Source organism: Teleopsis dalmanni, chromosome X, assembly GCF_002237135.1.
Source record: "Teleopsis dalmanni isolate 2A chromosome X, ASM223713v2, whole genome shotgun sequence".
Taxonomy (NCBI): Eukaryota; Metazoa; Arthropoda; class Insecta; order Diptera; family Diopsidae; genus Teleopsis; species Teleopsis dalmanni.
Genome location: NC_051848.1, coordinates 77,525,551 through 77,553,264, shown reverse-complemented (window position 1 = coordinate 77,553,264; position 27,714 = coordinate 77,525,551). Strand labels below are relative to the sequence as shown.

At 28.5% G+C, this 27,714-nt stretch overlaps 1 protein-coding gene across 3 annotated transcripts in view; it reads left to right on the top strand.

Moving 5' to 3' along the window:
• The window catches only part of LOC119687722 (dual specificity tyrosine-phosphorylation-regulated kinase 2), a 101,795-nt gene that overhangs the window by 57,497 nt on the left and 16,584 nt on the right, over positions 1-27,714 (top strand). For all 3 annotated transcript variants that reach the window (XM_038102146.1, XM_038102145.1, XM_038102147.1), the window contains one exon: positions 27,525-27,663. In XM_038102146.1, the coding sequence (XP_037958074.1) occupies positions 27,525-27,663 (139 nt within the window). The remainder of the gene's footprint in view (positions 1-27,524; positions 27,664-27,714) is intronic.

Sequence of the window (27,714 nt, the reverse complement as noted above, 5' to 3'; positions counted from 1 at the left end):
ATGTATGTTTAAATATGTAAATACATATTTCGTAATTTTTATTACTATTATTAAGTTAAAGACAATAATAGAAATAAGTTTACTTATGAATTGCGTTAGCATTTCAAATGTCAAGAACTTGCCTTATCGTCAATTCGATGAGCCTGTAAACTTGCGTGCCGCATTTAATTATCAACAATAATTTTACTTTTCATTTTATATATTTTGTGCTGATTTATTGTATCTACTTTATGAGAACATGGTATTTTAAAATCATTTTCATATCATCGTTTATTTGTTCAGGTAAATTTAGTTGTACGAGGTTATCCTCTCAGTATAATTATAAATGACTTTTATTATCGTTTAACTATGAACTTCTATACATTTAAACTTATTAAACAAGTTCAATATTCTTAAACTTTGCAATATAATATATTTAAATAGTTGAACCATTAAATTTAAGTTGAGTGATATAAATCACTCATTGTTGAGGTATTCACCAACACTACAGTACATGTACTTGGTATATATATTGCTATTGCCACTCTATACTGTCATAAGGTTCGTAATATTGATCTGGTTGTACAAGTGATAACATGTAACATTTTCGCCAAATGCACTCTCTCACTCTCTTTTACCTTTAACCTTCTTTTTATAATTCAAACGACGAGGTCTATTAGATTATCCACATTTAAGATTTCAGTGGATCTCACCGAAACTGAATTTAAATATTAAAATAGTAGAGTACACAACAAAAATATTCCTAGATATAGTTGTCAATTGTGTAGTATTTTGTAGACTATCATTAACAAAATTTGCTTATCAAAATTTTACAGAACTTTAAATTACAAGGCTCGCTCTATGGTACATCACTATTTTTGAAATATCATATATTAACTTGATCTTACAAGGCGCTTAGTATAGCCTAAATAGATCTGAATTCAGATTAATTATTGATTTATTTATTGGACACGTTTCTGTTAATTAGCACCTTTAAGAGATGTGAGTCAAGAAGACTGATGCCTGTGAAATACAGGTTATAACATTCGCTCATCTTATCTATCTGCTCATGTATAGTATATTCATGTGGCTTTTATATAGCTATGCAAGAGATAGATGTTAATTTATTATAATTAAAAACAAAATATAAAATTTTATATTTAAAATGAAAAAACGAGCATTAACGGCGAGGGCCTATACCTCGGATATTATACATTAAATTTTACAGGCTTTATTATGATGATTACAGGCTTTAATATATTTATTTATCGAAAGTAAATTTTTAACAGTACTTCTTTTCAATAGGGTGGTAGGCTGATAAATATTTGAAAAGATATTTTTAAGAATAAAATCAATCGTCACATATATTTTATTTATTTATCTATATCAGTGTTTCCCAACATTTTTTTGACCAAGGGCCACTATACCATTTTTGTATTTAATAGGAACTATAAAGTTTAAGAATAATAAGCTACAATTTGTTTGACGATTAAGATTATTATAATATGCATTACACATATCTGGTAAAAAGTAGAATAAACTATATAATAGTATATAGAATAGGTATATACTTACTTTGAAATTTTTTTTGTACTTATTATCTAAAAAGTGAGGTCTCAGTGGACAAACTGGAAGCTCTTCACAATCTGTTAGGAATCTCTGGTCTATATGGTGGTCTCTTTGTCTGTCTTTTTATTTATGTATTTCCCTGTTGATTTCAACATAAACTAGCCTTTAAGGTTAATAGGTTTGAATAAAATTTCATATGTAATGGAACTTGTGTTCCGAAATTTATATAACATAATAGTCAAACAAACTAAATAGTCGGAACTCAACCGTTTTCACTGAATTTGATTTATATATTACAGATTTGCCCTAGTCATAAGTCGTGCTTTTCGATTTACATAATAATTAATCTGCTTGTTCGTGGTTTCGAATCAGTTTTTTATATAAAAATATTATATATGTTTTTTTTTTTTTGGTTCCTGTTGTCTGTTGTAATATTAAGTTAATATTAATATTAATATTAACTTTTAGTTTTTGTATATTAAATTTATAAGTATATATAGATGGATAACTAAAATAAGCATCAGTACCAAAAGAAAAAATTTAACATTTGGTTTAGAAAAAGGGACTTCCCCTAGTAGCAAAATGTATTTATACTTAAAACAAAAATTCGACTTATAGAATGCACTTTCCCATATTCCTATCGGCACGGAACTAAATTTTTGTTCCAATTATAGACAAATTCGGGTTATAAAAGTTCGAGTTATGGAAGCAGAATTGTATGTAATTTGTTCTCTAAAACCTTTGTGCACTGTATTTGGTTCGAGTTATAGAAAAATTCGGGTTATAGAAGTTCGAGTTTAAGTTAAATCTAATTTTTCTTACCCTCTTCAGTAATTTTTAAAGCATCTTGCCACTTTTTATTTCGAAATACTTTATCTCATATTCATATAGTCCTTGCCAGTATCTCTCACATCACTGCGAAAAGTGGATATACCACAGTAATAAAGTGGATACACCAATTATTAAATTAAATGAAAGTATTTATATATACCCACTTCTTTTCTGACTGCCATAGAAAGTACATATTCACGTACAAGCCGTAAAGAGAAGTGTCTTTGATACTCGTAAATAACAAGAATCATGCAATTAGATAACAAAATGAATGGATAAACAGCAGTCCATTCAAACCCCATTCAAGTAAAGTACATATATGCGATATTGACATATAAATTTATACTGCTAAGTCGGAGGTTAGTGAGAAGCACACAGAACGGCGTCTGTCTGCAAGACAAGACAGCCAAGCAGCTAACACAAGACCTTTGAGCAATTTAACATTTTTATTTGACATTTCACACACGTGCCCTTTTAACATTACATCGAAAACCTCGCGTCGTAAGTGCAGTAAATTTATAGATACAAAATTGAATTGTGGTGGAGGAAAGTGAAGGAAACTCTAAAAACAATGTAGAAATCATATTTTATAAAAGTGCTATTAAAGCACATGTGCAAGTATGCAGATACATGCATTTGTATACTGTGCTCCTCAACCTGTTGGCAACGAACGTGTGAAATTTAATTGATTTTCTACTATAACCAGATAAACGCGTACATATGCAGCGCATGCCGGTACGCCGGTACGCTTTCAGTCATATTAGGTTCGCTTTAGTATGCAGATTGTTATGTAAGGGCATTAGTAAGAATGTTTAGCGCTGAATAAGCATACGCTCATTCATGTGTCGAAAGCTTTACGTTCTTGTCAAAAACTCAAACGTGCAATTATTCGCACGCGATGCATACTGTTTTCTGCAACAGAGTCAATATTATTGAGAATTAAAAATCTTAGCAAAAACAACAACAAACTTTACACCGCATATATACAAAGAAACCACTAATTTGCGTATTGAAAACAAACGTATTTGCTTGCTGTCAATTCCCTTCAAATGTATCTTTTGCGCTGAATGCCGAAAATCGTTGCATGCTTTTGGGTTAAAGTCTTGTCATTTCCATTGCCGATTTCCGTTTTGTATCAGCTGTCAAGTGAGGAAACGTAAAAATAGAAAAAAAAAAGAATATTTTAATTGTTGATTTTATGTAATAATACACATGAGTGAGTGTGCTGCTAGGAATTCCAAAAATATCCTGGTATGCAGAAAGATTTGTTTCAGCTATTTATAGACCTGTGGGTATCTCTTGACATACTTTACTGTAAACTTATGGATTTATATTTAGAAAGCTGTGTTAATAAACGCTAACACATTGAATGGCGGTGAAAAAATGAAAAAGGAAGTAAACATAACTTTTGAACAAAAATAAAATGTTTTATCCTTTATCTAGAATTATGTGTCCTAGATATTTATGTATGAAGAAATATAATAATGGAGGAAGCACAGCGCATTAGGTACAAAAAAGTATAAGATACAGTCGAAAAGTAAGAGTAGAAGTAAAAGCATTAAATTTATTTATGTATTATATGTACATATTCATTTCGTGATCCTGATTTGGCACAACTGTTTCAATGACATATGTCAAATATAACTCAGCCAAGGCATTACGTTTGTTTTTTTATTTAAGTAATAGGCTATTAAAGCACCCCGACCTAAAAGATCTATTGTGCACCTAAAGGCCCAACTAGGACAATTTTAGACTATTTATAAATCTTGTAATTGCTGTGGGCTTAATGTTACCTATTTGACTTGGGACCAATATCCCGCTTTCAAGGTAATCGAACATGTTCTGATGTTTCCTTCTCCTCATGACAGAGTCGACAAGAGTCACTTTCTACCACACCTATAATCTTCATGTGGTAAATAAGTCTACAGTGTCCTGTAAGAAGTTCAGTGTAGAATTCAATATCGTTTCTGCTAATGCCAAGGAAAGCATCAACTTTGATGTGATCAGAATCAATCATTACGTTTGTACTTTTAAGATTGATTTTTTGTTATGTGGATCGTTTGGTGTGCGATTTTTTGCATCATATTTTCATCACTAAGATGAAGCTTATTCCTATGAAGCTTAAATCCTATGTCAATAAATAAAATTGTTACATCTTGGACAATAAAAATCCACAAACAATTGTAGAAAAACCATTACATCCTCTTTCAGTGTGATAAGCATGAAATTTTTTTGAAATGACGAACGTGTGACACAAATCAATAATTCTGATTGATACAGTCACATGCTTCTTCATTCTTTCTTCGTGAAATCGAAGATATAGATATACAAAATAATCGATTTGAATTATAATAGAACTATAATGAACTATACTGTTTTCGTTATTCTGGACGTAGTCTTACGTTTTAGTGATATAAATTGCGAATTGTCATCACTGGTTTGTTTTATGGAGTTACGAAAAGTATCATGTTTATTTGAACGAATCTGCTGTCAAGTTATGACAGCAGTATTACTTGTTATCTGTACAGAAGGCAACCAAAAATACCACAAAAAAAGCACACATACTCTCAAGATCCAAACAGTATACTGAAAGAAAAACCATGAAATGGATGAACCTGTATATATATGGGGGCATTATGAAATCTCATTCAAAAGACTAACAAACCCTAAATTAGAGAAAGATTTAAACAAGTAAAAAGATAGAAACGATAATGTGAACTACGTACATTTTAGTCTGCTTGTTTTTATCAAAGACGGACAGTTAAAGACAGATCGTGCTCATGACATCATAACCAAACAATCTCAATCTATCAAGTGCAAATAGTAGGCAATAACAATACTTTGTATTATCGTACATCGTTTGGGTAAGATAAACATATTAGATTTGTGATAACATCCAAAATAGTCATTTGGCGCCGCACATCTACGTTGTACTCTCGAGTTTCTGTATAATGTCATGAGCGCTCACATCATGGAAAAGAAATATACATTACTGGTTTCTAAAATCTTTTATAGAATTTGTTGATGTCCAAAACATTTATTATAATCGTGTATTTAGTGGGTATTTATTTTACATATTAATTAATATATAATAAATATGTAATTAATCTATAATTATTCTAGCATTTTCTACTGGGGTTTTAAGGGCTCTATGTAACCTTTTGCTATATTCGTGCTAACTTTATATTCTACATATTGGCAGTAATTGCAAGTGTATGCCAACACTATTCATTTATTTCAGTTTGCTTTTGCAACTCTTCTCTAGTACATTAATTCGTAATGGCCGTTATAGTTTTAAATTTCGGTACTCCTGGAACAAATACCTCGTTTCTTTACCATGTGTTATTGGTGGTGCCATGGATATGTGTTATACAAATGTCACTGTGGCATTTGTGTAAGTATCAAATTACTCACTAAGTGGGTTATTGTGCTTGCAGACTATTGCCATTTCGTGTTAGTAATATTTAATCACACATTTACTTACCTCTATATTTGCCATTGTTGTTTAAACTTTATTGTTGTTACCTTTATTAAAAATTTCGCCAACATCACAGTATTGTTATTATAGGGTTACATAGGGTTCATTATAAATATTTTAGTAGCAGAAACTTACATTGTGGCTTTTGTGATTAATCTTAATACATATTTACACACGTTATAATATATAGTTTCAAAATTCCCCAATTGATGATATCAGAATTGCATGAATAGTTCCAAATTGACAGTCGCCGTACTAATAACTTTGAAAAATATTCTTGAGGTCAAAACTTTAGTACCATTGTTTTTAGTTTAGTGTTACTTTTTAGTGCACAATGTTGTGAAAAGCGATTTTTACAGTGAAAACTCACTATTTTACAGTGAAAACTCAGTACTGCAAACTTACAAACTTACATTTTCTTTTAGTAATTTTACACATGTTTTTTAAAATTAATTTTAATAATAACAAATAAAAAAAAAGAGTAGAGAATAACGACAAAATGTTAACAAAAATTTACTAGTAATAGATTTTAAGTAAAAATATTGCATAATATATTTCATTATCATTTATAAAAAACTGATTCTTTCAGTTACTGGTTCTTTCACTTTATAATCCTGTCCCCATATTGTAAAAAAACTTCTCAATCTCCCTCTTCCATAAGTAATCATTTGATTTTAATAATCAATTTAAATATTTTCGACCCTATAAATATGCAATTATATCTTATAGATAATACATATATCTTTATTTAATTTTTTTATTTATTTATTTTGTTTTCTTATTATTATAAATTTTTTTATTTATTTATTTTCTTTATTTATTTATTTTTATTTATTTATTTTTATTTATTTATTTTTATTTATTTATTTTTATTTATTTATTTTTATTTATTTATTTTTATTTATTATTTTTATTATTTTTGTTTATTTTATTTTTAATTTATTATTTATTTTATTATTTATTTTATTTATTTATTTGTATTTATTTATTTATATTTATTTATTTTTTTTTATTTATTTATATTTATTTATTTATTTTTATTTATTTATATTTATTTATTTATAATTATTTATTTATTTTTATGTATATATGTATTTTTAACTAATTTTTTTATTAAGTTTCTTTTATATCTTTATTATATTTTTTATTTTTGTTTTTTTTTTTATTTCTTTATAATTTTTTTTATTTTTGTTTTTATTTATTTCTTTATTGATTTTTTTATTTTTGTTTTTATTTATTTATTTTTCTTATCTATTGATTTATTTTTCTTATTTACTTTTTTATTTATTTATTTATTTTTCTTATCTATTGATTTATTTTTCTTATTTACTTTTTTTTATTTATTTACTTCTATTACTTATTTATTTTTAGTTACTTATTACTTATTTTTTAATCATTCATTAATTAAATAAATTTAAATTAAATAAAAATTAATATTAATAGTAATATATTGATAATATTAGTAGTTGATGATTTGATGATTATAAGCTATCATTTTACATTAAACACGATTGTTTTTTTTAAACTTACAAAAAAAGGGCTTAATTACATATCGCCTTATAAATTTCATGTTTTAAAATATTTAATATGGAGCTTTTTGGAGTCTTTATAAATATTTAAATATTTAATGTCATAGATTGAAGTCCTAAAAGCATTCTGCTAGAATGTGGTATAGTTTTAAATTTGTATCATTACAACCACATATTGATGGATTCTTTGTATTGACCAGGTATGATTATGTTAGTCTTAGCCTTCTTAGTTAGCCATGTTTAATAACTAATATCAACTGCTAGTTTGAGTCTAAATTAGTTGATTTTTTTTTTGGTATATATTGGTTATCTCGTTTCCTTTAATAGTACGATGTTTCTGTATGCATAATACTACAGTGCTCAGAAAACATTCTATGGGAATGTATAAAAATACAATTAATAAATAAATTATTACTGAAATGTTCTTTCTATCTCAACTTACGAAACTTTAAAGTTTTTCAATTTTTATTACTAAACTATATAATTGTTTGAAAGTGGTTTAATTAAAATTTTCTAACAAAATTCTCATTAGTTTATATTTAAATATATTGAAATAGAAATGAACCTCATCCTTTAGTATAGCATTTTTATCACTAATTTGTTGCTCATTAGAGCAATATTTTTCATTAAGCAGTGAAAAGAAACCATGGAGACCAAATTTTAAAGGTAAAAATATCATATACGTACCTTTCAATATACGCAATAAAGTAACTCGTTACGTTACTGGATATTTTAAATAGAATCTAACGTACATTGAAACATTACCATCCATTCTTTTGAAAGCATCAGTGTCAGTAGGTAAAAATCTGTCTCTCGTTAAGTGCGTAAAGTGCGAAATATGAACAACTAAACCGCAGAACTTAGTTATAGGAATTTCAAATAACATTTCCCTTGTGAATAACGCCCCCCTGGTGCTATGGTAACATGGTATAGAAAACCGTACGGAACCTCTAGAATTTCTAATTGTAAATGCAAATTTACTGCAAACTTGGTAAAGATAAAAAAATTTAGGTGTAATTAAAATTCAAATAAATTGCATATTAGTGCATAAGAGACGGTCTCTGTAATACTTAAACATAGTAAACACATTTTAATTAAATATTTTTCTCATTTAGTTTAAATGTATCACTCAGTATCGTTCTGGTGGTTCATTACTGCATAAAATATCTAGGACATTTGCTGCGTAATGTGAAATTACGCCAGCCTTTCGGTTGCTGAAAAGGACTCAATTCATAGTCGAACTCCTCATATCTTATGCTGTTGTCTTCGTTCAACGTACGTCACAAGCAAATTTAAAATTTATTAAAAAAGTTTTAATTTTTAATTAATTTCCAACTTGCATCAACTGACATGCTCTACATTATTTATGCGTGCTGCTGCTAATGAGGTTGTTTTGCATTTTATGCTCCTATCGTCGTTGGCAATTTCACAGATGAAGTAAATTTTTATTAGTGTCAGTAGAACTTTTAAGTACTGCACATCTTTTCAAAAGAACATAAAACTTGCCACTTCCACCCAATGTCTGTCTGTTTTGCATGAGACCGATATTTGTCAATAGATGAGATGATGTTTATAGGAAAAATTTTATACTAATTTAAACTAAATTGTCTACAATTTTAACAGAAATCTTGTTAATATGTTTTTCGGAGGCAGGCTGGCTTAAACTATATGTATATAATTTAAGACTTTTGTTTATTTCTAATAGGACCGCATCTAACCATATACTTTCTTACGATTACAACAGGGTTAGGTGATAATCGAGAAGTTGCGATATTCGAGAGTTGCAATATATGAGCTAGTACTGTAGTTTATTCTTAGTCAGTGCTTCTTGATAATTATAGACTAATTTATAGAGTTAAAAACATTTTAAATGAATAATACCTTGCTCTTATTATTATATCTTTATATGGAAATTCAATATTCTCATACTTAGCTTACTGGTTATGAAGATTTTTTCATTTACTTATAAGGTTAGTTAATTTCTTTTTAGAAGCTCTTCTTTTTGGTAATATCATGGCATATTTCTTATATAATATATAAGTAAAGAACTTGTTTTATTATGAAATTCAATACTATATTATTCCAATTGATTTTCGATATCATTCATAAAAAGTTTTATTTGCGTACTATCTCTCTTTCTCTATCTCTATCTCTATCTCTTTCGATTTTTTTCTTTTTTAATTGTATTATTATTTTTTTTTCTTCCTTATATATCTGTAACTATTTTCATCTTTTTGCTAAGTACTCCTAGCTCTTTGATTTTATATAGAAAATTTTTTTTCTCTCCTCACTTTTCATCTTCTTGTCTATCTTCTTCTTACTTTATATGAAACTATATATAAATAGTATATGTAAATAGTTAAAGCTAGTTGAGCCAGTGCACTTTTACTCTCTATTAACTGCGAGGTATCTTAAAAACCCCTCTTTACGCCTTCACTGGACTATTGTTTATCACTTCATCAAACTAAGCAATAATTGATCTCAGATCTGCATACCTCCTCGAGGAGCCTCTAACCATTCTGAGATACGATAACGCGGTGTTGGTAAGTCTGTCAGTTTTCGTAAATAATTTCAGGGCTCTATCCTTATGTATTTTTTGATCGGATCAATCTGGAGGTTTGGAGGTTTTGATCGAATTATTTGTTTATATATCAGCTTCCTGTTCTTAGCATTGGGATTTTCATTTTTAAATACCTGTTGGAGGTGATGTTGAAGAATTTTGGCACAGCTTTCTTTCTATCTTACATATTTATTTTAAGAATTTTAAAATTTTCTTTTAGACAGAAATATTTGTCTAGCAATTTATTAGCTTTTTAAATGTCTCAACTTTTTCGCCTTTGATGTGTCGGAAAAGTTTTTCAAGATATCCATTTAGTAGCACAACTTCTTGCATAATTTAAACAGTAACAACAACCAAACTGCCATTGATTTTCTGTCACTGAAATAACTTTTAAATGGAATAAAGTCAATATTAATAAAACCAAGAGTCGAAAAGTCGAATATCCTATAACCAAAACGTCAAAAATCAGTATTGAAATTTGAATTAATAATCACCTAGAGGAATTAACTTCACAAGGTATTTGATTGAGATAAAAGTTCATTTATTAAATTATTTATTGTTATACCTTTATATATTAGTAAGATTGTTTTTCAATTGTAATTTCATGCTATTCATTACACATTCATTATGTGTCATAACTAAAAGTACTTTTGATGGTGAAGAAATTATTTATTTTTTACCACAAGCAAAGTTATTAGTGTATGATTCTTAAAGTTTATCCTTACCATATCCTCTCTTTTTAATCTGAATTTACCATTTACCATATGTCGTCCTCTGCCTCTTCAAATGTCGGTTTCGTTTCATAAAATTTCTTTAATTTCAGTCATCGTGGTAAAAACGCTTTTTCATGTCTTTCCAGTTACTTTATTTGTAACTAATTACTGGATTAATATGGATTGGATACAACATTTCCCAATTAAAATATAATTACTCTTTCCACATTATTTGCCTAACAAATTAATATCCTTTTTCTTGAGCTTTCGAGTTTTGCATTTCTCGACAACATTAACAGAATAGCAAACAGCAAATTCACAATAATAACAAATAAACAAAAGTTTTAATTATTTTTACTATAAAATAAATAAATATGAAATAAAATATCAATGAAGAAAACCTTCATAGAAGATTAGCAACCGAAAGGACCTTCAGTTTATATCAATGTTGCCCCAAAGCAGTAATGAAGGCATACCTTCTTCTCATGCTGCTGCTCTTATTTTAACATGAATAAAGTATCAACCTATCAAGGATTTTCAGTGAGAAGGTTCTTTATTCCATTCAAGGTCTCCTCGTTCAGTTTCTTTTTATTACTTCGTACAACGCTTAATTCATACTAATTTATTGGCTTCGCTATACTTTAGAAGAATAGGAAAGCAGTTTGATGTATTCCTGTTTTTCTATTTGCCTTTGTTCCTCCCTGAGAGTTCTTGTATATTCGTACTTGTACTAATCGTTGAGTTCAATAACACTTATTTAATTAACTAATAAATTAACTAGTAAATTAACTAATAAATTAACTAAAATTGCTAAATGTCATTACCTCTTACTTTCTTGTATGTAAAACCTGTGTAATCAAACTGTTGACATTTCACAACGTCAAAAAGTGATGTCATCTTCGAATTGTTATGTGGATTAACATAAAAAAGGAGTTCATCCTAGATAAGTATAACTTTCGACTTAACACATTTAGTTCTGCTTAAATTGTATCCTTGAAATACTTGAAATTTCACGTATAACTGAATGTTAATTGAATTTCGTTGTTGATGCGCTTTTTACACTGGGACGACAAGTACTTTGATACGCAGAAAAACATTTCGCTAGTATCTTTTTATACTATCATTAAGCTTTACCCGCGACATTGTATGTGGTTCAAGACAAAAAAACTGTGTAAATTATACTTTAAAAATATTATGTACCCATAAGTACTCATGAGTACTAAAAGTCAATTTATGCAATGGTTAAAAGATACACAATATCTACATTATGTTATTTAAAATATATTTGGGTCGTTAAGTACTTATGGTGTACTATGATTTGACGATGGATTTATTGTAGTTATAATTTCGTGTTCGAAAGAACTTTTTCTATTACGCCATATATGTCTGGAGTATTTTCAGAAATGGAAAATAAAAATCAATAATTAAAAAACTAAGGCTCTGTTTATAACGCGTAAGTGGAGACAGAATCCGTCGAGAGTGAGAGTGGGTGATATGGTGATAAAGTGGGGGGTAGCGTTAAATATCTCGACATCAGGTTTGACAAACGATTCACATGGCTTAAACATGTTCAACTGAAAAGAAATAGCTGTGCCAAAATTCTTCATTACCTTCAACCTCTATTTAGATCACTTCTATATGGTTGTGTAGCGTTTAGCAAAGCTTCAAACACTACTATTCACCAGCTAGAAATTGCACAAAGCCAGGCTCTGAGAAGACTTTTCAAAGTTCCATGGTACATTAAGACGAATGAAATCCTCAGGAACCTCAAGATTGATCCCATCAAAAAATACATAAAGGAGAGAGCCCTGAAATTATTGTCGAAATCTGATAGACTTACTAACACCGCGTTATCAAATCTCAATATGGTTACAGGCTCCTCGGGGAGATATGCAGATCTTAAATCAATTATTGCTTAGTCTGATGAAGTGATAAACAAGATGTGATAATGCAAGATGTTTATGAAACTGTACATTAATTATATAAACGACGATAAACAACAACTAGTTGTAGGTGTAATTAATGTAAAAAGTTTTCTAACTTTAAAGCCCGTTATCTGGAGAACCAAACAATCTATATCCACACATAACTTAAAGTTAGACATATAGAAAAAAATATACCAAAATAAAATAAGTTTTACAATTCATAATATACGATTTAACAAAATTTATTCCAGAAAACTTTACAATATCTTATATCTTCCATAACTCGAATTTTTTATAAGTCAAACTAACTAGAGGTGCAACAGTGTTTAGAGAGCAAATTACATACATACCTTTAGAAAAAAATTCTTTAACTCGAAGTCTATATAAGTTGAACCTTTCTTTTGCAAAATAGTACTTCGAGTTTACTGTATATATACTGTATATAACACCGTTTATTACAAAATTTAGTCACTATATTGAAGTCAATTACTGTATAAAACTGCCTGCATATATACATGAACTTCGCTATTGTGTTATAATATATAGTGAGAAATAATTATCTCATAAGCCCTCATTTAGTTAGTAAAGAAATTTCCCTAATAAAATCTTATTCTTTGAGTAGAAGAGGGTATATTTTTTTTTATTATGAAATATAACATTGAGCGCATAATTAGAAGAAAGGGATCATTGTTCTTTTCCTCTATTAGCATCCATTAGCTACGTTTTTGATTGAAATGAAATCTGAAAGTATTTTGTTATTATTTTTTTACATTTCATTTAAAATGTCTTTATAAGTCAAATTTAATCTCCACACAACTAGTGCTGTCTATTCATGTTTAACTTAAACATCATAGTTATAAATAAAGTCAATTTGTAGAATTAGTTCAGTTTATTAATATAAGTCACATATGGGTCATTCTTTTACAACTCGGACACCTTTTTGACCTCATGATCTCCGATTTGGCTGAAATTTTTTTAAAGAACTTCTTTCATAAAATAAGAAGACCCGTATCTCGGGAAAAAATTTTGTGATTTTTTTTCATAGGAGATATGGACCCATGGGGTTTTGAGAATTGGCATAGTAGACACATTTGTACATATACAAAAATGAATAACGTTTTCACACTGAATTTTCATAGAAAACTTTAAATAATTTTATCATTTTTTATTCTTATTTAATTTAATCTCTATTACACACTCAGACTTGAAATTATTTACAATCCACTCTTCCTCTTCCCTCTTGCCTCCTTCACTGTCAAATCTATTCAAAAAAAATACCTAAAGAATACACTTGTAGCATACTTTTGGGCAACAAATTATTATTAAACCATGAAGCGCTCTCACTCCATGGAACAGAAATCCCTTAATTTGCTGATGGAATTTTACGTCTCTGGCTCAACGCACACTTTTCAAGACTTACACTGACTAAAAATTGGCTCAGCAAACAATAAGGACGTTTTATTCTATCTGTGACGAGTGTTAATGTTTTTGACGTTGTTGTTATTGTTGGTTTCAGTAGCTATCAGCCATGTTTATATCTTGTTGTTGGTTGTAAAAATGTGGTAAACAAACCAAAGCAGAGCAGGGCAGAGGAAGGCAAGGCTTTTAATGAATACATTGTGCCAACTGCCTTGGGGGTTATCAGCTTTAAGAAAAATCGCATAGAAACAGTGTCTTGTTCCCGCTGATTTGCTCATGTAGTTGCACTTAATGTGGGCGTAAGTAGGCGTTTGTCACAAAGATATATTTATTCACATTATCGTTAATATTAATAAAGCAAAAAAAATAGATGTAAGCCAAATATGTTGGCGTATTGAAGTGAAGATGCTATTAAAGAAGCAAAAATAATTTTATTTAGTTTTTTTTTTTTTTTTTTTCAAATATATTCTACTTGCTGACGAAGAAGTTTTAAAAAGATATAAATATTATGATGCAAAAAAAAAAAGAATCTTTAAGAAATGCTAAAAATATAAAAATAATGAATCATTTTAATCTTTGACTTTCTTACAAAATCGGACAAAACTTTTAATTAGCTTTGGAAATTGATGATTTAAATATAAAATATAAAAAAAATATTAATTATAAATACTTGAATAGATGCGTAGGTAGATTAGCCTTAACAGTGCGGACATGCACTCCAAATTCGCCCGCTGAGATATCACATAATTTTATTACAGCTCCTATAACACTAACCCTTTTGTGAACCAACTTGTTGTCATTGACAATGGAATATTGGAATAAGACCATCGAGAAAACTTTTACAAAATTTTATTTTCCTTTTAATTTATTTTGAAATTATAAATTTTTTATGTCAATAAAAATTTTTTTTATCGCTTTCAACAAGAAGTAATAAATTCTTGAAGTAGAAAAAGGTAAGAAGATTTAGGTTTTACAACAAAAAAAAATTATGTCAAGATAGTATGTCAGTGGCGTATTGAAAGGAGGAACGGTGCCTAAAGCGCCATTTTGAAATGTCACTGAACAGTCACAGAAAATTTTATTTTTTACTTTAATCAATTGATGAATATATTATAATTATACAGTGCTGATTATATTATATGTTTTGAAATGGTCATTAAAAAGGTATGTTGGCCATGTCATTATAATCATACCACATAATGTGAGATTAAGGAAACCCTACTCATTAGTTCCACCAGCATATATAAAATCTTGCACGATCATTTTGTCTCCACCCCTCATTATTTGACAAAATCTCAAAAAGATGCTCGTATCGATTGGTGCACCGTGCACACAAATGCTCAAGAAGTATAATGGCGGTACTTCAAAAGACGTATACGAGTAAAAGACTATAACATATGACAATAATGTACTACCATATTGCAAACGATATTTTTAAAATTAAGAACAATAGGTAGCAGATGTAGCCGTTTTGAAAACTCATATGACTCTGAATTCTGTTGAATTTTTGAATTTTGAGTGAATCAACTAGTAATAGGATTGGCAGCAAGAAATACTTGCAATTCTTATAATGTATATGTACGTATCAACGCTTTTTCTGTGGTATCAAAATAGGTCATTATATGAGCACCGGTGAGCTTTTTTGAATACAGGGTTGCTACTTCAATCTAGCTACCTAACTATAAAGTATATATAGTATAATTTAAAAACTAACTACTTTATAAACTTCAACTATTGTCCTTTAAAAATTGTTAAAATGTATGTCAATTATAAAATATATATTTTAAATAAATTTTCTTTTTAGAAAATGAATATATAATAATACTTATCATTTGTTTCTCATTATTAAATTATTGATTTGGCATTTTATACCAAATCGGTCGTAAATTTTGTTTCCGTAAGATATTCATATACTTTATTTTAAATAAAATACAATAAATTTTTGCACGCCTTCATAACAATAACAAACGATCTATTTTGTTGTAATAAACCAATAGAAAAGCAATAAAAACGCTATAATGCTTCTTTCGAAAAATAAAAAACAAAAATTAAGCAATTGCAAAGGAATAAAGAACCTATAAAAATTTTATAAAATAAAAGAAAATATCCTTAAAAGTGCAGTTGCATGCAATTTATATTTGCTGTTGCTCCTTTTTGTGTGTTTCACTTGCCTTTACCGGCAATATTTCCTTTTTTTTTTCTACTGCCATAATAAATAGCATTATTTCAGCATTATGACATGCATTATCGATAATAAACAACAATAACAAATGTCACAAAAAAAAATATTACTCCCCGGATGGAGTAGGGAAAGTACACGGAAAGTAGCAGCAGTAAATGCAGCACTGCAGTTAAGTTGAAGGAAAGACTGAAATACGTACCAGAAAAACTGACATGAACTTGAAATTTTTATGGCCAGGCTTTCTTGTATATTTTTCTTTATATTTTGCAGTTTTATTTTACGGTTTTTTTTTGTTTTCTCCGTGTCTTTTTATATTAGTTTTGTTTATTGCGAATTTACTGCAAACTCTTGTAAGTTTTCAGTTTTCTAATGGGATTTGGCTTTATGACAATAACACAACAAAAAAGATACACTATAAAAAATGAAGGTACGAAATTATATTAGAACAAAATTCAAATCGCATTATGGCATGCGATATTGAAACGATTCGCGAATAATTCCATATATATCATAATAAGCTCCTTCTCTCTCTCTCTCTCTCTTTCTCTCTCTTTCTCACCTTTTCGTCCTATCAAATTTTTTCTGTTACCCTTTCTTCAGTTGCTCTTTTAAACTATTTAATTTTGTTTATTTTATTCAAATTTCCAAGTTTCCAAAATTGGGGGTGTGCTCGATATGACGTTTAATAAGTTTACAAAGTTTTAATTTGTTCCGCTCCTCCCTTCAACTGCGGTCCAATACATTTTGCCATGTGTCTCTAGTTTATTGCTTATGGTATATTATAGTATTTGAGTTCTGCATTTTGAAGTGCGCATTTATTTGGAGGTTAAAATGGTGGGAGTGCTTGTTTGTTACTAAAGGTGGCCTTCGTCAATACTGCTGCAGTAATGTGCAGTTTGACCTGACCCACAACAAGGCCAGATGTCTATTTTTGATGTACTTTAAAAAGATAATCTTTCACAGCAGACTTCATGATAAGTAATTGTAAATGAAATTTGAATTTAAATCAAAATTGAATCAGAAATAAATATAACAAAAAATGGATTCATATTTAAGATGAATTTTGATACGGATTGATAATAATTTATATATGAAATGTTATAAGTGTAGACAGTAGGTAGCAAATATACGTAGACATGTTACAAATCATTTGAAGAAGGTCGAGATATAATAGTCGATTTGTAATTTTGTTCTGATCATTTTTCGGGGTGCTATAAATACGAAATATATTTAACACTCATTGTTAAGTGACTGCATACCACTCAGCAGACTGCCGATTTGACTCTGGAGTGAAATGGTGGATCCATGTTTCATCCATCGTGATGTACCGACTCAAAAACTCCGATTTATTGCGCGTAAACATGTCCAAACAGCTCTTTGAATCATCAATTCGGAAAACACCTTTTTCATACCCAAATGTTCGTGCATTATGGTGTGTACACTGCCTGCTGATATCTGTAGAATGTCAGCAATCTCCCTCACTTTCACTTTGCTGAAGTCATCATTTCTCAAACTGAAGAAATTTAATTTTTGGATATTGCATTATGATTATACACTATCGCACAGTCAGTGTTGTGCGAAAGTTTTCGGCCAAAAATTAAACAAAGGTGATCGTTCAACATAGCCTCATGTGGGTTCTTCTGTTTCTGAACTTAAAAAGCGTTCAGAACCGATTTCGACTATAAACAAAATTTGCTGGGGAAAGAAAGAAACAACCAAATCTCTTGCGCTTTTATGCTATGTTTACAAAAATCCAAGTAATGGATTTACTTGGATTATATAATTTTAAATCTAATCAGTAATTGCTCTGTAGTATTAAAGAAATAGATTCTCTTGGTGTTGCATGAAAGCATTAAAGTGCTTTATGTGCATTTTTTTTTGACATTTTATCAAAAATCATTATTATATAAGCAACTCTACACAATTTTGATAAACGAGATTGTGTAATATATTTAGTCCCTTGATATGGATATCGATTGATGCTGTTGCTGGCTTGGATTTTATTTAAAGTCCAAATAATTAATAATTATTTAACGATTAAATTTTAAATAGAAAAATTAATTGCTATTTAATATATTAACAACACTTATTCTCGAGTCAGAGAAGCACACTTTTGTATGGATTTTATTTGAAAAATGATAATTCTTGCTACAGATTTGTTCAGTTAATTAATGTACTGTTGAAACTGTCTTCTTAAATAATTTGAAACATATTCTTATAAAAATATAATTAATTTCTGAAAATGCTGTCAATACTAAAAATTCCTAATAACAAAAGAATAAATAATAAAACGGATACGGACAACTATGCCCAGGCTTATACGAATATTATAAACAAATGCATAGGATATTGTTTATGTATTTTATAATTTGTATACTCTTTTTGTTTTTGTTGTTGCTATTATTATTGTTGTATTTGTTAATTTTCCCGCTATAACTTTTACATTGTAAATTTTATTAGTTTGTCTGAAGATGACTATCGAAGTTAGTCGACATATCGGAAAATATCTTAATTAAATAATCTGTTTTAAATATAAATAATAAATTATAGCTTTTTTATTTTTAGCCTGCTCAATTAGCTTGCTCAATAATTGTTATATATATATATTTAGTGAAACATACCAATCTTAAAGTAGTATCTTTAATAAAAAAAATAAGATTTTATTCTTAACTATCTTCCATATACATACCCCATTGATCAATTTTATTCAAATAATATTTATTTACATATAAAGCAGTTCTTTTAAACATATAAATCATTTCCATGAATATGAGTATTTTTTATTTTACGATTTGATTTATATGCATTGAGTATTATATGTACATCATATGGAAATATTTTCACTTTAAATCTTGTTATGAACACATCCTTTTTATTTGCTCATCATGCATGGAAATTTAATATCTGTAGTAATTTTAAATGCTTTTATTGCTTCCTGCATATTTCACATTTCACATTTTTTCGTCACTGTCACTTTTTGGTCTGTTGATGACGTCTCACAGTAAATTCGAACAATTTCTTGCTCCATAATTTAATGACAGAAACCGAAAATATATATTTTTGGGTCATGAAAGTACATTTTGCATGCACACCAAATATCAGATACGAGACACTCGTATGTGAACACTAGTAAATAAAAGTTCATCAGAAAAGAAAAAAAAACTGAAATGTTACAAAAACTTTTTATGAAAATAAAGTTAAGGATATTGATGTGAAAATTATTAAGAGCACGAAAGGGAACGCAGGGAAAGTACTGCAAAAGTTGCAAAAATACGACATTTTCAGTAAATTGAACCGATTGCTTCATAACAGCGAGTTTACACTTGGTCTTGATTAAAATTGGTTTGGAGAAATAGAAAAATTTCAAAGAAATAAAATATATGATATCATTTTTAATGAAACTTCAAATGATTTTATTACCACTAAACTCACAGTTTCGTATTTTAGTAAATTTTTTACATTTCCGTAAATATTCAATTTATTAGTCATAAAAACAGATAACATATTAAACGTATTTCACTAAATTAGCATGTATAATAGTGCCAGTACAAAGCATTGTTACTATTGGCTTGTGACTACTTAATCTCATAAAGTTTCCAGGAACAAATTAATAATAATAATTATGATTTTTGTAATAATAATATTGCACTTCCTATTACTTACATCTAATTTACTCAGAGATCGTAACAATTATCACAAAAAAAAAGTCAGCTTTTAAGTATTATCATTCGCATTTAAAATAAAAATCAAAAAATAATAATTAAATTTGCTTTTCATTTTGTTATTCCTTAAAAATAATTATTTTATGTGCCTTTTATTTTTTCGCGCAGAAATAACTCTTAAAATTCAGCTTTTTATTTTAAAATGCACAAATAACTTACTTTTACGTTATAAGCATAAAAATCATGAATAACTGGCACTGACCTGCCGAATATTTTTAAAACGAAAATATAAAATGCAATTTTCATAGAAGGTACAGTCGAAGTTCACAAATTAGAACTCTAAAATTAGAATTAAAAATTCTAATTTCTGAGCGTGTTTTTTTTGTATGGATTTATCTATAAATTTATTTATAAAATTTTTTATTTATCTATAAAATTAAAATAAAATTTTTGTGTTTGTCCTTTCTTTCTTTCTTCGCTAAGGGTTTAACTATATTATTTCTGTTCTTTTAGCAGAAATAGATGTGAACAATAGCATCTGGACGGTAATTGTTATTCTTCCGGTAATGTTTATTTTTTTTACAGGTAGAGTTCTTTGACACACTATAACTTCCTATATTTTTAAAATGGACCTCTACGCTAATACAATCTTATTCGTTTCTTGTGCCAAGGAATCATGTCTGTGGAATAATATTATTACTTTAGACAATAATCAGTTTCCATTATGAACCTAACTGTAATGTAGGAAGTACAGTTTCATCCACATGTTCTAATATGTTACGGGACGTTATCAGGACGTTAATTTAATTTTTTTTCTTTCTACAACTTCTTTATTAATTGCATTGCAACATAAAAATAATTATTTAATCTGACTTCGCTTTCATTTTTCTATGAGAATTGTCATGTATGGACTACTTACGTTAATAGTCATGAACATCGCCATGAATTCCATGAATCCTAATTTGTTGGCTTTGGAATTGGAGGATTGAAAATTGGTTTCAGTGCAATTTTTTTTGTAAATTTGCTCGAATAAGCGTTTATATACTTATGTCTTACGTGCAAAGATACACGTATATATATGTATATATATATATGAATATATCATAAAGAGTACAGTATGTCATTGACAAATATGGCTTCCAACGCGGCCAACAAAATCAAAGGCAATATGGTTGCTTTCACAGCATTAGTTTGCATAGAAATAGAAATTTTGCCAATTTTCCTTTTTGCATTTTCTGTATTTTTTCACTTAGTTTTTTATTCTATTTGTCTTAGAGCAAACTGCAAAAAAAAAAAAAAAATATTAAAAGGAACAAAGACATGAGAAAACGAAAAGCAAAAGGAGAACGTAATGAAGAATTGGCTGGCGCCGCAACATAAAAGCGCATGGAACTGTTCTCGACATGATAACATTGAAAAGCAATTTTCCTAATTAAAATGTTTATGGGTGGCAGATTGGGAAGCATGCTTATATTATTTCAATTATGCCATAAATTGTTTTCTCTTATGGAAAAGAATGTATATCCCAGATTATTCAAATATGCTGTGGGTGAAATGTTATTTTCAATTTTTCAATCTCTTTATCATGAAAATGTTTTAATATAATCTTTTTTTTTATTACTCCGCGTAAAATAGTTGCTCTTAAGTAGTGGAAATGAGAAATTGCTTAGTGGATTAAAATTTCATAATATATCTTCAATGAATTATTGAAAAACAAAGTCGTTTTGATATAAAATGTATCTATAAAGTGGTATTTTCAATAAATTAGAAATTGCTTATTTAATTAAACACTTATAAAGAGGTTTTCGAAAAGTAGTGAACTAACTATGGTTGACCATACAGCTGTTTCGAGTATTGCCAAATCATCATCACTAACATCAGTGATCTTGGAATTATTTATTTTATTTAATTATTTGTGAATAATTTTTTGAGACTACAAGTACCCGGATTCGAACTCGTGTCCTGCCAAATTTGAAGCTCAGAGTCAGCACTTCTTAACCTGCTAACCCATAGTTGTGCTTGAATTTTGTGTTTGTACATTTTTTAAACACTTATTAAATTATTTTTCATTCTACTTAAATCCAAAAAGACATTTCGTTATTAATAATTTAGTACTATTAATTTGAATCTATATCTTTTGAGTATATGAAAACTACAGATAAATAGTTATAATAATTAAATACAAGAATAATTTCCAAGACCACTGATGATGGGTATTTGGCAATACTGGAAACAGCTGTATGGTCAGCCAAAAATTCAATTAATTAAAATAATATAAAAAATAAAATTTTTGTTGTTGTAGTTCACTACTGTTCGAAAAAACCTCTTTATGAGATAAATAGTTATGGTATTCACGATCTTGAGTAACGAGAATGGCACCAGTTAATGTTGTGCTTCTTACTTTTAAACTATCTTACTACCTTCTTACGCTAAGAATGCTATTGAAATGTTTTTACATTTTAACTTAAAAATATTTATTTTTTTTAATACTCACTTCCACTTATTGCAGAAACTTTTTATTTTTGTAGCATATTTACGAATGTGTTTCAATTAAAACAGCTTTGAAAGCAAAAATGTAGTGTGAAAGCAGACTTAAGAGTTCTTAACGTAATAAGTATGTTATGAAGTTTGTTTCATAAAGAACAACTAACATAGTATCAGTGTGCAAGGCGGCAACAGGACACAATTCAAGTAAATATGGAAAAGTTGAAAAATTAATTTAAGAAAAAGTTGGCTTTAGTCTTGTTGATGTTTCAATACCACCATTCGAACATGTAGTTTTTATTATTATGTTGAAGCTGTTTTGAGCTAGTGCACTTAAGCACTTATAGTCTTTTTTAACTCGAGGTATTTTCAAAACCCCTCTTTACACCTTGACTAGATTATTGTTTATCACTTCATCAGACTAAGCAATAATTGACCTCAGATCTGCATACCTCCCCAAGGAGTCTGTAACCATTTTGAGATTTGATAACGCGGTGTTGGTAGTTTTTATTATAAATCATTTATTTATTATACTTGGATAATTGAATAAATTTTTCAACTATAAAAATGTGATTTCAAATTTAAATCTTCTATGCAATTACATTTACAGCATAAAACTTATTTTAGATATATTTTTTTACGGGACCTATAAGATATAACCAATCTATCTCATTCATAGTAAATATTTTAGCATACTCATATAGTCGATATGTGAGAACAAAGAGTTCTCTGCAAAAAGTTTAATGGCATTTGTTTCATTAGCTAACGTGATATTAAGAATATTAAGGTTATTGATATTCAGATTATAATTAATCATTACAAAGCACATTTGTGCTCCACGATGTATAATAGTTAATATATTAACTATTAACTATTAATAAAGACTATAGTGTTATCAGTTTAACGCAACTGATAAACCTAAATATATTTCTTGACTAAAGTTTTTAAACCTCACATCTTATCACATGATAAGCAAATAATATGGGTGAATGAATCACCAGATCTTTGCATGATGGTAGTTTGAAGGTATATACACTAATACACTAAGAAACGAGTGATTAATCTGTGTTTAGATGCATTTAGCCTCAAAAATGAATTAAAATTTTTGTTGAACAGTCAAATAAAATGTTTATATTGTTATAATAAGCTTTTCGAATTGACCCAAACTTTCTGAGATAATTAGTTAGATGATAGTTCTGAGTACTGAATCTTCATCTTCATCTTTTTTGCTAGGTATCTTGAAAAATGGTTCTGATATTATAAATGCAGTTAGGGCGGGCACCCTTCTTTTATCAGCTGTTTCGTTTCCGCAACATCAAATTGCAATCAAGAAGCAGAAAAGTAGTTAATCTATTTGTATTGCTGGTTTGGTTATGATCTATATTTATACGATATAAATGGTTGGTTTTTACGTACAACTAAGCCATTAGATATTTTCAAAAACCACTGATGATGGATATTAAAAATTATAAAAATTAAAAACTTTTAGATTTGAAAGTAAATATTATCCTATTTTCTATTCAAAATGGATTCCTTGTTATTTTTCTCCTTCTTCTTTTTCTTATTTGGGACTACAGTCCAGTGTGAATCTTGGCTTCCCTCACAATTTGCCTCCATTTGTCCCGATCTTCTGCTACTCTCTTCTAGTTCAGTACTCCAATTGTTCTTGTTATTATAGAACATAATATATAAAATAACAATAATATAATGTTTTTATTTTCTTTATAACATTTTCTTTTATATTTATTTTAACTTAAATTTAATTATATATTATATTATGTTATATAAATTATAGAAATTTACATTGTTAAACACAAACTTTATTGTTGTTATTGTTTGTTCCTGTCAGTAGTAAGCACAAATAATTGTTTAATAAAATATTACTATATACAAATTATATATGTATAAAAAGAATTAAGAAATTGTAGGTTCCACGAATTGTTTTTAGCTTACAAAACTACACTTAATATGCCTTAATTTTCCTTGCATGTCTAATAATAATTTAAAATGTACCGCGTCTAAATATGTGCTACAGTAAAAAAACATAAAAGTTAATGTATATATGTTCATTACTATGTTATTTATAAAAATAAATTAACATTTACTTAGGAAGGTTAGATAAATAATGCACACACAAACATTTAAAGTCTGAGGCATCACATTTTTGAATTCGACTAAAGGACAAAAATAAATTGTTGCGCCTTCGGTCATATGAAATGAGATACATACATATGTCTACCTAGTCATCTTGAATGAAAATCTATAGGAAATATAAAATACAGTAATCCCCACTATAACGCGGTACCCTTATGCCCGTATTAGACGTGCATTCCTCCATATAACACGGGGATTTGTACAGTTCATAATTAGCTTCGCATATCTTCGCACGTCTCAATACGGAAATTCCCGTATAATGCGGAACCAATCTATCGCGTTATAAGGGGGATTACTGTAATAAGTTTCTTATTTTGAGACACAGTATTAATGTATGTATCTCAAATGTGAAAGTATCTTTTGAGTTTGCTTTTTCATTATTTTTTCATTATAACATAGTTGCTTCATATAATTTTCGAATATTACGTCAAAGTTGGTTAATGTTTTTAATATCAATGTTCAGTTTTTATGTTTTCAATATGTGTCCCTTAGACTGTAACTTAATAAGTCGTTATTGACATATCCAGGTTTCAAAGCCTGGTCAACTTGTATACAGTTATTTTTACATACTTTGAACATTTTTGCTTTGAATATTCTGCTATATTCATTTCTTGTTCTCCAACTATTCAAAGTGGCTTATCTGTTTAAATTTGTTAACATTTGTAATTGGGCTTCGGTAGTCATGCACAGAATACTGTTGATCCCTTTAACATCATATGTTGTTTTTCGTAACATTAGTAAGCAATATGGTCAGTATAGGCTTCATTAACTAAACTAATACAGTTACGTTTGTAGTGATTTATCTAATATGAATATGTTATACGAATTTTTAAAATCGGATCTAACGGCGTATTTATTATCAACACTTAAAGTCGGCCGATTAAAAAAATTATCAAAAATTATTTTAATTGCTGGGACATTTTCATATATCCACATGTATTTTAATAGAATTGCATATCTTATTATGAATATTTTATTTCAAACCTTCTCAAATACTTTTATACTTGTATCAACTTTTTAAACTAAAAGTGTTGCGAATACTGCCAAAATAGCAGTACCTTCATCAGCAGTACCTTTTACTTTCATCATTCATATACAAACATTAACTATCCAGATTTCGCCGATTGACACTAACTTTAACCTCCTTTCCTCTTAACTAGTAGTGTAAAAATTATACTAAAATAAATTCGCATCAACTTTTCTATAATTTGTTAAATAGTGACGTCTGTGTAATTTATTAGTTGTTTAAGCAGTGCGTCACAGCACAAGTTTTTGCTCAAGGATTAAGCAAATTTTAAAGAGTTTGCTTGCGTTTATCAACAAATATTGCGTCAATAATAACGTTTTTGGTAACAACTGAAAATAACTTTGGTAACTAACATTTTCCAGTTTAATTTTCATTTCCAAGTCCGTAATTTTCCATAATAAAGAAGTTAGTGATAGACAGTGTCAGTGTCTGTTACAACGAAGCCGAGGTTTATTAATTGTTTAGGACGATAACAAAAATTTTGTTTTAAAAATGAGATACAATTTTAATTAGTATCGCAAATAATATTAATATTGCAGTATCTATGAGTTCAATCCATATTTATTTAAGCATTTCTATTGTAGACCAAATGAAGTACAAAAGATCAACTATGGTCGCGGTGCTTCGCTCCATTAGGAGTCGGTACCTTATTTATTTATCTCTTCTATTATTTCTCTTGTAGACCAATATGTAGTAGTGTTTTAAGAATCGTCTACAGTTGAATGGAATGAAACCTTACGGAGTTCTTTTAGAAGCTTTTTGAATTTTCTTTTTCAATATGACAAACAAAGACTTTGTTATAAGACCATTAGCGAATTACCTTTTTTATTTTCATCCAAATTTTTAATGTTTCTTTTGGAAAAGAATTTTTCTTAAAGATTTAGTGTGTCATGACTCTTTGCAACATTTTTGTTTAAAATAAAATCTTAAGCCTATTTGCAGCTCGGATTAAGGTAAGCCTTTACTGGGTTCCGGGCCACAGGGGAGTTTTTTGAAATGAAAAAGCTAATGAACTAGCCAGAACTGCATCACAAACTGCTTTTATAGGCCCTCAACCTTTTTGTGGAATAAACTAGGCCCATACAAAACAGATTATCAAGGAAAGGGAAAATCATATGCGGTTGGAGTACTGGGAAAACTTTCCAGGACTCAGACAGAGCAAAGCACTGTTAACACCGTACTCCTACAAAAACATTCTTAAATTCTCAAAATGTAATTTAAGGTTGATAACGGGTTTCATTACTAACTAACTCGGAATGGAGATTATGCCTCAAAGATAAGGAAACGACCTTGCACATTCTTTGTGACTGTCCAGCTTTAATAACGCACAGAAGAAACCTGTTTCATATGGAATTTATATCACCAGAGGAGATTAAGAGCGCTTCTCTAGATACAGTTCTAGATTTTGTTCACAAAACTTTAAAGAGCTTTGTGTACTCAATAGTGTAATTGGTACAATAGGACTATTCTGGCCGCAGTTTTTCTCTTTTTTGTGCTCTTTAAAATGTAAATTTTGTTTCTCTATAAATATTTAGAGAGAAATTTGTACGTAATTAGTTTTCGTTATTTATTTTATGGACATATTTTATACATTATATTTAGATAATTTAATAACTATCTAGTAAATAAATTTATTTATAAAAATAAATTAGTTTTAAATTAAATTAAAAAAATGTGTATGGAATAGATAATTTTATCTCACAAAATGCTTATTGGCACTGATAATAATAAAGGTCTAGTGACATAGGTTTCTGTGAACACTACAAATGAGAGAGTAAACAACAGAGAAATTTTTTACATTCTCGTTTTGGGCAATTTTTTTTGCAAATTCGCTTATACCTCCGATCGTAGTATCAAAGACTGTCTTGAAAACAATGTCTACGAGACCACTTTTCCAACTGGGTCTTATTAATCAAATATATGTATATCTACAAAAATATATTTTATACCATGAAATTAATATATATTTTATACAATAAAATTAATATATATTTTCTTGTTTTTATTTTCAGTCTTAATTTGTATGAATTAATCAAAAAGAATAACTATAATGGTTTCAGCATGAGTCTAATACGCCGTTTTTGTAATTCAATTGTTAAGTGTTTACGTTTATTATACAAAGAGAATATCATACATTGTGATTTGAAACCGGTAAGTACTGGAAATATGATTGATTGACTTGTATAAACTACATCCGTTTTC